The sequence below is a fragment of the Eucyclogobius newberryi genome, unplaced genomic scaffold (genome assembly GCF_026437365.1).
Source record: "Eucyclogobius newberryi isolate DKJ021-1_F unplaced genomic scaffold, fEucNew1.0.hap1 SCAF_16, whole genome shotgun sequence".
NCBI lineage: Eukaryota > Metazoa > Chordata > Actinopteri > Gobiiformes > Gobiidae > Eucyclogobius > Eucyclogobius newberryi.
The window spans coordinates 27,818,210-27,833,343 of NW_027315790.1; the positions used below are offsets into that span (position 1 = coordinate 27,818,210).

A 15,134-nucleotide genomic window follows, 5' to 3' on the forward strand; every position below is an offset into this window, starting at 1 on the left:
TGGACTATAGGACTATAGGCGCACTGGACTATAGGCACACTGGACTATAGGACTATAGGCGCACTGGACTATAGGCGCACTGGACTATAGGACTATAGGCGCACTGGACTATAGGCACACTGGACTATAGGACTATAGGCGCACTGGACTATAGGCGCACTGGACTATAAGACGCACTGGACTATGGAAATTGAAGGCTTTTGTGTGCGTCTTATAGTCAGGAAAATACGGTACATTCAAACTAAAAGAAACTTGCAGTGTGATCTTTCACAGAGGGATTGGGATTGTGATATTTTGGTGGTTAATTTGACGACAGAGCGTGTGGTAAAATGTGTGTTAATAAAATTGGCTTTCAATGTGTATTTCTTGCAAATAAACAAGAAATACACACGTTTAATCAGTGCCGTTTAACACAATAAAACATAATAAGTCTGAACTCTGACACAGACACAAGAAATACCTTTTTATAACAAAGACAGTGGCATTATTAAATCAAAATGTCAAAAATGAACAAACTATTTCCGATTTTCAGCCGTAATACACTTAATTTGTAAATATTCTCTTTCTAGAAGCTTCAGTCACTATTTTTCATCCTTAATTAGTTAGTTGCAGCTTCACTCTGCTCCAAACACATGTGTTCACTTAAAACGTTAAACTCTAGACTTAAAAACACCATGAAAGTGTGTTTTACATGTGTATTTATACCTGTTGCACATACAAACTATAGTTTTACACCAGTCGAGCAGGTATTTGTGTAGAAAACGTTGAAAAATCTGTAAAAAGTGACAGGAAGTGACATCACACTAGGGCCACTCATTCCAGTCAAAGTTTATATAATAATAATTAACACAAATAAGCCATTTTTTTGACCCTCTAAACATAATTCAATAAAATAAAGTTGCTCTCATATATTTATATTCGTCAAATAAATAAATTGTGACATGAGTTTTTGCTGGGTAATTTCCTCGTGTGATGTCATCAATTTACAAACAGGAAGTGAAATTATAAACCTAACAAATTTGCTATTTTGGATGAATTTTTTATACTTTTTTTGTGAAATTTAAACCATATTGATCATAACTGTATTTTAGTCCGACCTGTAGGGAGCGCTTTAAACATCGATTAATTGCACAGCGAGTCTTGAACCTCAACCGCAACTTTTTTAACACTCATTTTATCACAGTTTTGATGGATTGTAAAAACAAAACACGCTTTTAATCCTCATGAGAGTGAAATAAAAAGACAAAAACACTTACACCGCCGCAGTCTTGGCCTCGTCCTCCAGAGATTTGAGCTGAAAGAAACAGCGGAGGTACCGCAGCAGCGCCATCAGGACTTCATCCAGCTGCTCGCTCCTGAAACCACGAGAGGAAATCATCTCCATGGCAACGGCAACAGCGTCGTCTGTAAATCTTACTTCAACAGCTGGAGGAAGGCGTGAGGGATGGAGAGGGAGGTGTTCTCCAGCAGCAGGTTCACGGCCGCTTCTGCTATAGCGCATGCGTGGATCAGTTATTATCATCAGTATCATTGTTATTATTGTTATTAGCTGTGATAAATGAGCAATACTCGCGTTTAACATCGTGGATTGTCACGAACTCGCCGCGGTTTTCCATCACTGTGGCTCTGTAAGCCGTCAGGAGCCCAGGGGCCAGGCTTTTGACGCTGCTCTGGCGCCCTCTGGTGTTCACACGGTAGATTTCAGCCAGCCTAAGTGGGGGGGAAAGTATATAAATCATGAAAGTCAATATATAGTTGTATATTAGTGGTAGTCTCTTCATGGCCTAACACCAAAATACATCTCTGACTTGTGTGTGCCATGGGAACCACCTCGGACTCTAAGGACCTCAGGGACCGGCCTCCTGCTGGTGCCCAGAGCCAAGACCAGACACGGAGAATCTGCGTTCCAGTGCTATGGGGCAAAGGTCTGGAATAGCCTCCCCGAAGTCGTGAGACAGGCCCCCACCCCGGCTGTGTTTAAATCCAAACTAAAAACTGTTTTGTTTAGCCGCGCCTATGACTGACACAATTTTACCTGTTTTTTAATATTTTAAAATACTACATTATTTTTGTTCTTTACTTTACTCTAATGTACATTGTTTTACATTCTTATAAACTGCATTGTGTTTTAACCTCATTACTTGTTTTAAATTGTGTTTTAAACACTGTAAAGCACTTTGAATTGCAGTTTGTATGAATTGTGATTTGATTAGTACCCGGAGACAAGTAAGATGTTTGAAACGTTTAATGCAAAGTTAAGGTGAGGCAATACACACAAAACTGACAACTTTTGCAGTCAGTTTACTCTCTTTTTTCCACACAATTGTCTAATCTGCGTCTAAATATGTTGAATTATTTAATTTAATCAGCTGGCAGATATAGAATTGTATGGAAACATATGGGGCATTTTAACACCAGTCCTTAAAGTAGCATCTGCACCAAACCTCACAATTTTGTAGGACGTTTTAGATGTTTAAAGTCCACATGACACTTTCTCCTGTTTTTATAATTGTGACTTAGTTTGATGGGATTGAACCTGTGGTAAATATGTATCACAGTTTTACATCCGTTAAGTTGCAGTTTGTGAAGACATTTTGAAAAGTGTAAAGTCGAGCCGAGTTCTAAAACAGAATCCCTCTGTGATGTCATCAGTGTGCGACGTGCCGTTGGAAAACACAGAGATAATTTACAGTGAACTGACTTTTCTGACACTTCAAACGATCATTCAGCTAAATAAAGGTGTTATGTGGTATTATTGTGTGTCAAATCATAACTGTTGTGTCGTTTATATGGATTTCGGCACTTGTTTACAGTACAGTTGCTTGGTAACAGCTGGGGAGTCACCTCTACCTGTGTCATATTTGCTGCTCATGTTCAACCAGGAAGTACAATAATAAACGTTAGAAAAAATGGTCAAACTGAGGAGAAATGGGCAAAATGTTTCTTAAAATCTGAAATATAATTGTATTAAAAAAATGATAAATAAGTAAATAAATAGTATGCATTATTTCACTAAGCTACTAAGCTCTATAGTTTATTAAAATACTAAAGGAGACGTCAAAATTCCCCAAACGTTTTCGTTTATGTCAACAAAATGCAAAAAAAAAACATTGATTATTCAGATTTATACGTCCGAATGCGTAAAAAATTCTAAAATGTCTAAATGTTTAAAATCGTTAGTGCTAAATGTGAGACTTTCCTTTCCCCCTTAAATATCCCTATAAATATGAATATGTGAGAGTTATTTTGAAGTCGTACCGCTCTGATTTCTGGAGAATCTCTTGGAAGTGGACATGAGTGGGTCTCCTCCTCCCGACCGCAGGCTTCTCCGGGGGTGACGAGCTGTGGGGGACATGAGGCACGGGTTCAAACTCCGGACCACCGCACGTTTCTCACACGTTTGTGTCGCACTCGCCTGATAAACTCCACCGTGTCGGCTTCGTGGTTCCACTCCCAGCGACCGGCGCTCATGTTCAGATCCTCACTCTGCTACTTACTTCCTGTTTGCCGTAACCAAGCAACAGCCAATGAGCGCCAGGCAACTGCAGACGCTTCAAAATGCTCGGGAAGTTTCATGACTGCAGTTAAAGGAGCTCATTGGAGACGGACGGAAACATTTGTGAGAAAAAAACGCAGAAGCCAAGGCACTTTTTGTGTGTTCAAAGTTTAAAAAGCCTTTATTTATCTATTTAAGTCATTATTTACATGTTAATAAAAGCCTTTATTTATCTATTTAAGTCATTATTTACATGTTAATAAAAGCCTTTATTTATCTATTTAAGTCATTATTTACATGTTAATAAAAGCCTTTATTTATCTATTTAAGTCATTATTTACATGTTAATAAAAGCCTTTATTTATCTATTTAAGTCATTATTTACATGTTAATAAAAGCCTTTATTTATCTATTTAAGTCATTATTTACATGTTAATAAAAGAGTTAAAGGTTTGATTAAGGGCGAGTTCAAGATTTCTATCATTTATTTCCTTTATAAATCAGTTTTGCATTGTTGATCTGTCCATTTTGTACACTTTTATATTTATATTATAGTCTAGTTTGTATTTAACATCATATTTTTTGCTTTATTTGATCATAGTTTATATAATTTTTAATGATTAGTTGTTTTAAGTTATGCAATATTCCAGAAGCAAAGGAAACAACACGTTTTCTGGACCAAAAAAATGAAACTATTTTGATTTGTGATAAACATGACATATTAATACACGTATAGACCGAGCTGTACAAATAGCTCTTGTTGTTGGCAGTAAAAAGGCACATTTTGGAAACATTAATGCACAAAAACCACACTTTTCAAACAATTATTGGCAAATCTAAACTGATAAATACAACGTTTCTGCAGCGATTCTTAATTCTTCAGGAGCTTTTGCGAACTAAGAGCTGCACTTTCTCAATGAGGAAGTCCATGCCCCAGCTTTTAAAATCCTCCGTTAAAGCGTCTTCTTCTTGTAGCGGTTCGATGTCGCAAGTCGACCCTGGAAACGCACGCCACGGTTACAAAAAGAACTTTATCACATTATCACATTAAGACAAAAAGTACTTTATCACATTATTAAACACTCACCAAACAAACTCCGGACTTGTTCATCTGGGACAAAAAACGGAGGACCTGAAATAAAATGGAAAGTTAATAATAGTGACGAGGTGGAAGCTGTTTATTTACCGTATTTTCTGGATTATAAGTTGCACATTTTTTCATAATTTTGGCCGGAGTGCGACTTATACTTATTATTATATATTTATCCTTATATACTTATACTCCAGAGCGACATAGATGTGATATTATTTGTTATTTTCACACTTGCAACTGCATTTCATCCTCCAGTGCAACTTAAATATGTTTTTTTCTTCTCTATTATGCATTTTTTGGCTGGTGCGACTTATACTCCGGTGTGAGTTATACTTATATACTTGTACTTATACTCCAGAGCTACTTATATGTGATATTATTTGTTATTTTCACACCTGCAACCACATTTCATACTCCAGTGCAACTTATATATGTTTTTTTTCTTCTCTATTATGCATTTTTTGGCTGGTGCGACTTATACTCCAGTGCGTACGGTAATCAAAACTGGTCATAGTAGAATGGAAACGGACTGGAATATCTCTCAGGATTGTAGATGAGCGTGTCCAGGAGGTATCTGCAGTCAGGGGCCATGAGCGACACCAACAGAGCGGCGTAACTGAGTTCAGAGAGAACGTTTGTGAAAGAAACCATGACGAGGACAAGAGGAAAATACACTGAAGAGAGACATTACTTTTCTCTGTCTTTTGGATTGATGGCGACGAAAGCTCCTCGGTCCCAAATGGCCCCGAACTGGCCCTCGAGGGAACTGGCACGAGCACGACACGTTAAAGCGGACACATTTTGACTTTACTCATAGATATTGACTTGGTTTGAGTAGAAGTGGAATTATCTGCCACTCCTATCCATTTTTCTTCACAAACTGCGACTTGACAAGGGACGTCAAGTTTATTCGGTTAATCGATAATCGTGGTTATTTAGGCCACAATATAATCGTAAAAACTAAACTGACGATTCTAGAAGAAAAGTGTAGTTTTTAAAAATTCAAATGATAAAAAAGTGACACATTTTGAACTAAATTAAGTTTGATTAAAAGAAATGTGATGCTTTTAGAAGCAAAATGAAGTATTTTCTGCTCAGCTTAAGTTAAATGTAAAGTGCTTTTTGATCTGGCCGTTTGTGTCAATCATTCAGAAAGTTTGAGTTCATAAAGCAGGAGCGGTGATTGTAGAAAAAGCTTCAGTTGTATCATCTGGATTCAATTTAGAAAAAATAGACGTTTCGACTCTCATCCAAGAGTCATTGTGTGATAAAATGTGAATATATGATTATATTTCTGTGATGTATTTTATCTGCATAATAGTGATATTTTATCTGCATCATTAGTCTAAGAGAAGAACGGGTGTGTGACAGCATTTGTTTGTGAAGGGGTCGTAAAGATGGTCCAAAGGATGTTTACCCTAGGGGGGGTGATAACCCAGAGGAGTCTGGGTAATGTTACCCAAGGCTTGATCTCTACGGAAAAATACCAAGTGCCTTGATGTGAGGCTGACCAATGAGAAATGTGACCCGCCTATTCCAGAATATCTAATAAAACCAACCAACATGGGAAAAAACGAGAGTGAGACGCGGGGGTGAGACGCAGGAGGGTCAGCCAGGCTCCTTACAACGGCCTGGCTGACACAGTCCCCGCGTTTTCTCCCATGCATGCCACACAAATGTCTGATGTTTCTGTGTCGTTTCATATTCTAGGTTGAATTGTGTTCTCGATGTGTTACGGAATAGCATCGGTGTATGTCTAATTCCATGACACATTGTCAACAAGCGAATTTAGGCCAGGAACTCCGATATTTGTACTTTTCTGTGGTAAGTCCAGCCCATTGGGCGGAGCCTTCTTGAAGTGGAAAGAGTTGTTTGTTTCAACAGAAACTTACCCTCTTTGCTTCTACCGAGCTAGACTATTCAACCCTTTAATGGGCTATTAGTCTCCCCTTTGTTTTTGTGAGACCCTGGCTCACCCACCCTGAGTACCTGATTAGCATCTAAATGCCCTGGTCCTGGTCCTCTACCTCTCCGGGGGTTCAATATTCCATTGTAGACTACAGGCAGGTTGAATCTTAACCATTTCTTTACATTTCTGTTTAAAGGAGGTCTTTCTTTTTTAACAAAAATAGCTTCCTTGACTCCTCTTTCAAACCATCTTTTCTCCCTGCTTAAAACCTTCACCTCACCGTCTTCAAACGAGTGATTAGAGGCTTCAAGATGGAGATGCACAGCACTCTGAGGTCCTGAACTTGTATTTCTTCTGTGCTGATAGAGCCTCTTGTGTAGAGGCTGTTTAGTCTCTCCTATGTAACGTTCTTTACAACTTTCTTCACTGCATTGGATCGAATAAACTACATTGCTCTGTTTTTGAGTCGGCAACTTGTCCTTAGGGTGAACCAGTTTTTTTTCTTAAAGTGTTTCCTGGTTTAAAATAAACAGGGACTTCATGTCAGTGATAGAGCGGCCTCTGTATTACAGGCTGTATCCTGGGGAAGCCAGGCCTTGCATTTATGGCCTTCCAAAAATACACAAAAGAGATGTTCCACTCAGACCCATAGTGTGCAGCACAAATTCCATTACGTACAATGTGGCCAAACATTTAACAACTATCTTGGCTCCATTGGTGGGGAATTCAGAACATCATGTGGAAAACACACATAACTTTGTGGACAAAGTGAAACATCTCCAACTGGACCCAGATGACCTCATGGTTTCATATGATGTCGTGTCCCTGTTCACCTGCATCCCGACCTCTGATGCAGTAGCAGCGGTGAGGATCAGACTGCAGGAAGACACCACCCTACAGGAAAGGACCAAACTGACACCTGAACACATCTGCAAACTGTTGGACATCTGTCTGAACACCACCTACTTTCAATTCCGGGGACAATTTTACAGACAGATTCATGGCTGTGCCATGGGCTCGCCCGTCTCTCCCATAGTGGCCAACCTGTACATGGAGCACCCTGAGAAGAAGGCACTGGCCTCATTCTCAGGCATAGCCCCAAAACTGTGGCTTCGCTATGTTGATGATAATGGAATATTGAACCCCTGGAGAGGTAGAGGACCAGGACCAGGACCAGGACCAGGACATTTAGATGCTAATCAGGTACTCAGGGTGGGTGAGCCAGGGTCTCACAAAGACAAAGGGGAGACTAATAGCCCATTAAAGGTCTGAATAGTCTCGTTAGAAACAAAGAGGGTAACTTTCCGTTGAAACAAACAACTCGTTCCACTTCAGGAAGGCTCCGCCCAATGGGCTGGACTTACCACAGAATAGTACAAATATCTGAGTTCCCGGCCTAAATTCGCTTGTTGACAATGACTCTTGGATGAGAGTGGAAACGTCTATTTTTCCAGAGTCCAGATGATACTGAAGCTTTTTCTACAAGGGAACACTCCTGGACAAATGAGGGATTACACCAGGAGCGGTGATGTGTTAAGAAAACAGGAAGGAAAACATGTTATTCTTGTTTTGTTCGTGATGTTAATAGTTGAGAATAAACATTAAATCGCAATGTTTATTCTCACAATAATCGTTACACTAAAATTAGAAAATCGTGACATCCCTAAACTCACAATCAAACCAAAAACACAATAAAAACATGTCATGTGAACGTTAGAATGAAGTGAACATCACCTGGAGAAGCGGTAGATGTCGCACTGATAGAGCGACACACTTTTCATTGTTGATTCATTTCTCCCTGTGGCCCTCAGAGGCAACTGTTGTTGTGATTTTGGGCCTTACAAAAATAAATTGATTTGATTTGATTTTCTCAGTGTTCTGCAAAAGAAACCACAACGAGTAAAACAAGTGCCATTGTGTCCGTTACAAACAAACTATCAATAAATAACTGCTTTATTGCACTTTTTTTTTAAATTAATGACAATAAAATTTGACAAAAAATAACATAACAATACAGTCACAAAACAAACAAAAATGAAAAAATAAAACCCACCCTCCACCTCACATTCACACACAAAAACACCAGTATTTCATTATTGTTATTATTATTGTCATTATTATTCACTTACTATGTGTTTTAGTCGAACATATATTCACTTTCAAAAATAATTTCCTTTTTTTTCCTTTTTTCTTTATTTATTAAACTATGTATTATTATTATTATTATTATTATTATTATTATTGTTTATTTATTCATTCATTTAATATTTGTTTTAGTCGGCCATATTAACTTTCCAAAATTATTTTCCTTTTTTATTTTTTATTTATCAAACTATTATTATAATTTCATTTTTTTATTACGTGTTTTAGTTGGCCATATTTACTTTCCAAAATGATTTTCCTTTTTTCAATTTTTTTTATCAAACTATGTATAATGTATTATTATTATTAAAATTATTTTCCTTTTTTTATCATTTTTATTTTATTTATCAAACTATGTATAAAATATTATTATTATTAAAATTATTTTGCTTTTTTATTTTTATTTTATTTATCAAACTATGTATTATTATTATTAATTATTTATTATTATGTGTTTTAGTCTGCCATATATTTACTTTACAAAATCATTTCTTTTTAAAAAATTTTCTTTAAATTTATTAAACTATGTATTATTATTATTATTTTAATTTTTTTCAATTAATAATTATGATTTAATCCTTATTATGTTCATTGTTATAATTGTGGACTGTATTGCACGTGACGCACCCTGAAGACCTTGGCTCCAGGGACGCTCGGCACAGGCTCTTCGCTGTAGCTCATTTTGCTTTCCTCAAAAAACTCTCGAATGGCTTTTTCCGATATTTCAACTCCGACCACCGAGTGTCCCGAGTCGGCGAGCCTGAGGAGTCACACACGGCACATGAAGGCAGCGTCGTGCAGCGTCGTGCAGCGTCGTGCAGCGCCGTGCAGCGTTGTGCAGCGTCGTGCAGTTGTGCAGCGTCGTGCAGTTGTGCAGCGTCGTGCAGCGTCGTGACGAAGACGCCGGCGCAGAAGCCTGTGCCCGTGTTTACCATTTCATATCTACAGCTTTTCCACAGAGAGGGAAGAAGAACCTGACTCCGCTTCGTCCGGCAACGACTTTGTCAATGTTGACCTCCAGCAGCCTGTCAAACCAGGACCATTAGTCTTTTTTTTGTACTTTATTTGTACGATTTAAAATTGTTTATACATTCGCAAAACTGTCACATAATACATCTCGTGTTCGCAGACAAGAAAACACAACTGTGCAGACGTTTGAATTGATAAAATGTGAAGAGAGTCGGATTAAGGTGGTCAAAAGTACTGTATTTTCTGGAGTATAAGTCGCACCAAATGCATAATAGAGAAGAAAAAAACATACATTAGTTGCACTGGAGTATGAAATGTGGTTGCAAGTGTGAAAATAATAAATAATATCACATAAGCCGCTCCGGAGTATAAGTATAAGTATATAAGTATAAATATAAGTATAATTCGCACTCCAGCCAAAACTATGAAAAGAGGTGCGACTTATAGTCCGGAAAATACGGGTAAACGTGGCAAGGACAATATATTGTCCCCTCTTTCTAGTGGTTGTGTGAGAAAAGCTTTGTTAAAAAGCTGGAAGAGAAAGAATCAAGGGAAGAGGCAAAAGTCTGTGCAACTCCGGGACCTTTCACTAAAACAACTATGTAATAAATGTCTTATAAATGAAAATGAAAATAAAATGTAATATAATTATTACATTTAATTATACAAATACATTTAATTAAATCAAATACATCAAATTAAAACTATTAATACAATTAATACAATTAAAATAATAATAAAATAAATCTGAACTATCTGACTATCTGTGGACAAAGCGTTTCCCTTTTGTTCATTTGCGCCAACGGATAAGACGCTGGACTTTGTGCTCGTTTTGCGTTTCGTGCAGATTGGCCCACTATTTACAAAGATATTAAACATAAACCAGGCCAAACATACTACGACTATCACAAGGACACAACATATTACACTCTTTGGATTCAGTTTAAGAGTAACATCAGCTCAGGACAATACTGATAAACACAACAGCTAAAGCAATAAAGATGTATAAAAACTGTTTCCAACCAAAACATAGACAAAAAGTGTGTCAGATGAAGACTATTCTACCGTTTGTGGCTGTTGTTGTTTATTCTCACCTGTACACGTTGGTCTGGTGGAAACCTGTCGTTCCTCGCTGCCACATTTTCTCCCAATCCTTAAGGGTCATGACCTGGTTCTCCTGAGCGGCCGACATCCTGCTGCTGCTGCTGCTGCTGCTGCTGCTGCTGCTGCTGCTGCTGCTGCTGCTGCTGCTGCTGCTGCTGCTGCTGCTGCTGCTGCTGCTACTGATGCTGCTGCTGCTGCTGGATCCGCAGTTACAGGTGGAATGAAAGGACTGGATTACAAACCAGATCTCACACAATAAAGAGCCTTGAAACTGCAACGTTTAAGGATATTTTGCTCTTTTAATCTAGGCTTTGATGTCGTTCCTTCTGCGCATTACAGCTAAACGCATCAGTGCGCAGGGTCAGTTGTGGTTGCACCGCAGTTTTAAACCACTAGGAGGCGTGTCACAGATGTTTGTCTTTGACCTGCGCTCGTGTTCCAGACGTGGAGCTGAAGAAAAGATCTGAAGTAGGTGAAGAAGTGAAAAAGATCTGGCTAAAAACTGAGCCAAAAGCGGCTTCACGGTACAAACTCAGAGCATCTGACCAGGGGAGGCTCCTCAGCGCCCCCGACTGCCCGGCCAAGGCAACTACAGGTCAGGAAGGTCTGTGGTGTTGCACTTTTCGCATCAGTAACACGCACGAGACAACATGCAATAAAAGGTTCTGTACAAGTGACTCAAGGGTCATTCTGTGAAACTGGCAGATTTTTGGCCCTAAAAATGTTTTGTTTATTTATTATAGGTCAGTTTTTTGCTGTGGATGTAAATTATGTTTAAAATGTGATTAAAAAATCCCGGTTTGTACTGGATATGGAGGAAAAATCCGAAATGTAATAAATTCAGCATGTAGTTTAAAAAAAAGCACATTTTGTCACATTATGTAATACAAAAGTAACATTTTGAGACAAACTATTATAAACAGAACCTAAATGTAATAACATGAGTCTTTAAAAGCAGTTTTGTACTTTTATAAAACCATCAGAAGAATATATGTAACATTATTAACATAGGATGAAGTAAAAGTATTAATACGTGACTTATTTGTTACAGCTTGAGCCGATTAAAGTGAATGGATCATGTGTTAGAGCAAAGCAACATTCACTTTTTATTTCCACTACATTCTAATAAACAAACACTTGTAAATAGTTAAAGTTCAAAACTAACCTTTACTCGATAAAGCTTCAAAGCCGGATCCAAACGAAGAGGAACAAAGAGTAATCCAGGAGCACCTCACATGAACGTCTCTCACTGCAGAGAGTCTAGTCACAATGACACAGGGTTTTCATTGAGGGCTTGTCCGCCACGCCCTTTTCTTCCTCTGTTTACACTATATCCGCTGACTACAGCCGCCTACACAAGGACAGCTCACATATAAAGAATGATAACACAGGCTTTAACTACAGCTTTATGGGTCATTCGTTTTTCTCCTTCCAAACAAAAGAAGCAGGTTTAGAATTAGAGAAGGACGCAGAGAAACTTTTATTACTGCAAGTCAAATGTGTTTGTTCTCGTTTTGTTTCATTTCCTGCATCAGGCTGAACACGGGACGGTTCACAACAATAAATACTCATCCCTATTTAGTCAAAGTGTGGAACATTTAATGATTTTATAAAATGGGTATTTTCTTTAATTAAAATTTATATAAATATATATTTGTTTTATTTAAATATGTATGACTGCATCACTGCAGACGCTGCATTGATCCAACTGTCAATCTCACGTTCCATCCTTCCCTCACTCGTGAACAAGACCCCGAGATACTTGAACTCCTCCACTTGGGGCAAGGACACCCCACCCACCTGGAGAGGGCAGGACACCTTTTTCTGATTGAGAACCATGACTCGGATTTGGAGGTGCTGATTCTCATCCCAGCCGCTTCACACTCGGCTGCAAACCGTCCCAGTGCATGTTGCAGGTCCGGGTTTGATGGAGCCATCAGGACAACATCGTCTGCAAACAGCAGAGATGAGATCCTGTGGTCCCCAAACCAGACACCCTCTGACCCCTGACTGCGCCTAGAAATTCTGTCCATAAAAATTATGAACAGAACCGGTGACAAAGGGCAGCCCTGGCGGAGTCCAACATGCACTGGGAACAGGTCTGACTTACTGCCGACAATGCGAACACAGCTCCTGCTCCGGTCATACAGGGACCGGACAGCCCTGAGCAAAGGGCCCCAGACCCCGTACTCCCGGAGAACCCCTCAAAGGTCGAAAGCCTTCTCCAGATCCACAAAACACATGTGGACTGGTTGGGCAAACTGCCATGAACCCTCGAGCACCCGATGAAGAGTATAGAGCTGGTCCAGTGTTCCACGACCAGGACGAAAACCACTCTGCTCCTCCTGAATCTGAGATTTGACTATCGGTCAGATTCTTCTCTCCGGTACCTGGAATAGACCTTACCGGGGAGGCTGAGGAGTGTGATCCCTCTGTAGTTGGAACACACCCTTCTTGAACAGAGGGACCACCACCCCTGTCTGCCAGTCCAGAGGCACTGTCCCCGACCGCCACGCGATGTTGCAGAGACGTGTCAGCCAAGACAGTCCTACATCCAGAGACTTTAGGTACTCAGGGCAGATCTCATCCACCCCCGGAGCCCTGTCACTGAGGAGTTTACCAACAACCTCAGTGACTTCAGCCCACCCACCCCTGGCCTGGCTCCAGGATGGGGCCCCGGTGACGCCGATCCGGGTGACGTAACTGGCCTTCATGTTTCTCTATTTATATGATGCTTCTGAACCGCTCTTGGTTTGACCCGTCACATAGGACATGTTTGCTTGAAGCCCCCGACAACATAGCTCCTGGGATCATTCGGGCGCTCAAACCCTTCCACAACGTTAAGGTGTCTAAGACAATAAAACCAAATAAAAGAATTAATTTTGATTTGTGATAAACATTACATATTAGTACATCTATAGACCGAGCTGTAATAGTTATTGTTGTTGGCAAAAAGACAGAAAGGCACAACTTGTCATTTTGGTCAGTTTAATTGCCACAGAACGTATTAAAAACACTTTTTAAACAATGATTGGCGAAATCGTCTAAGATTAAAATTACAACAACGTTTCTGCAGCGATTCTTAATTCTTCAGGAGCTTTTGCGAACTAAGAGCTGCACTTTCTCAATGAGGAAGTCCATGCCACAGTTTTTAAAATCCTCCGTTAAAGCGTCTTCTTCTTGTAACGGTTCGATGTCGCAAGTCGACCCTGGAAACGCACGCCACGGTTACAAAGGCAAAAAGAACTTTATCACATTTTATTACTCACCAAACAAACTCCGGACTTGTTCATCTGGGACAAAAAACGGATGACCTAATATAAAATAGAAAGTTAATGACAGTATGACGTTTGTTTAATCATAACTGGTCAAACAAGGATGGAAACGGACTGGAATATCTCTCAGGATTGTAGATGAGCGTGTCCAGGAGGTATCTGCAGTCAGGGGCCATGAGCGACACCAACAGAGCGGCGTAACTGAGTTCAGAGAGAACGTTTGTGAAAGAAACCATGACGAGGACAAGAGGAAAATACACTGAAGAGAGACATTACTTTTCTCTGTCTTTTGGATTGATGGCGACGAAAGCTCCTCGGTCCCAAATGGCCCCGAACTGGCCCTCGAGGGAACTGGCACGAGCACGACACGTTAAAGCGGACACATTTTGACTTTACTCATAGATATTGACTTGGTTTGAGTAGAAGTGGAATTATCTGCCATTATGACACTGCATGATGATTATATTTAAGGTTTTTTGAAGGTTTCTGCTCCTTCTGTTAAACTAATGTCCATTCTAACACAACATGAGCTCAATTGTGACGTAGAACCACAAACGCAGTAGTTTGCAGAGAGCTTCACCATGAACACACACACGACACACACACGACACACTCACGACACACACACGACACACTCACGACACACACAACACACTCACGACACACATACGACACACACACGACACACACGACACACACACGACACACACAACACACTCACGACACACACAAGACACACACGACACACACACGACACACTCACGACACACACAACACACTCACGACACACATAAGACACACACACGACACACACAACACACTCACGACACACATACGACACACACACGACACACACGACACACACACGACACACATACGACACACACACGACACACACACGACACACACACGACACACACACGACACACATACGACACACACACGACACACACACGACACACACACGACACACTCACGACACACACACGACACACACGACACACACACGACACACTCACGACACACACTACACACACGACACACACACGACACACACAAGACACACACACGACACACACACGACACACACACGACACACACACGACACACACACAACACACACATGACACACATACGACACACACA

At 40.0% G+C, this 15,134-nt stretch overlaps 2 protein-coding genes across 2 annotated transcripts in view; both read right to left on the reverse strand.

The window, feature by feature from the left end:
* Positions 1–4,363: 4,363 nt before the first annotated feature.
* On the reverse strand, positions 4,364–10,822 carry LOC140362135 (probable thiopurine S-methyltransferase). Its single transcript, XM_072448188.1, has 8 exons — positions 10,704–10,822; positions 9,573–9,665; positions 9,264–9,400; positions 8,233–8,296; positions 5,281–5,355; positions 5,120–5,205; positions 4,584–4,628; positions 4,364–4,494 (listed from the first exon to the last, which is right to left on the reverse strand). Exons 1-8 carry the CDS (start codon positions 10,799–10,801, stop codon positions 4,376–4,378), a joined length of 717 nt encoding a protein of 238 aa, XP_072304289.1. The 5' UTR covers positions 10,802–10,822; the 3' UTR covers positions 4,364–4,375.
* Positions 10,823–13,791: 2,969 nt separating this feature from the next.
* The window catches only part of LOC140362134 (probable thiopurine S-methyltransferase), a 3,281-nt gene continuing 1,938 nt past the window's right edge, over positions 13,792–15,134 (reverse strand). The window contains exons 5-8 of the mRNA XM_072448187.1: positions 14,265–14,339; positions 14,104–14,189; positions 13,983–14,027; positions 13,792–13,922 (exon numbers count right to left, since the gene is read on the reverse strand). Of these exons, the coding sequence (XP_072304288.1) occupies positions 13,804–13,922; positions 13,983–14,027; positions 14,104–14,189; positions 14,265–14,339 (325 nt within the window). The 3' untranslated portion in view covers positions 13,792–13,803. The remainder of the gene's footprint in view (positions 13,923–13,982; positions 14,028–14,103; positions 14,190–14,264; positions 14,340–15,134) is intronic.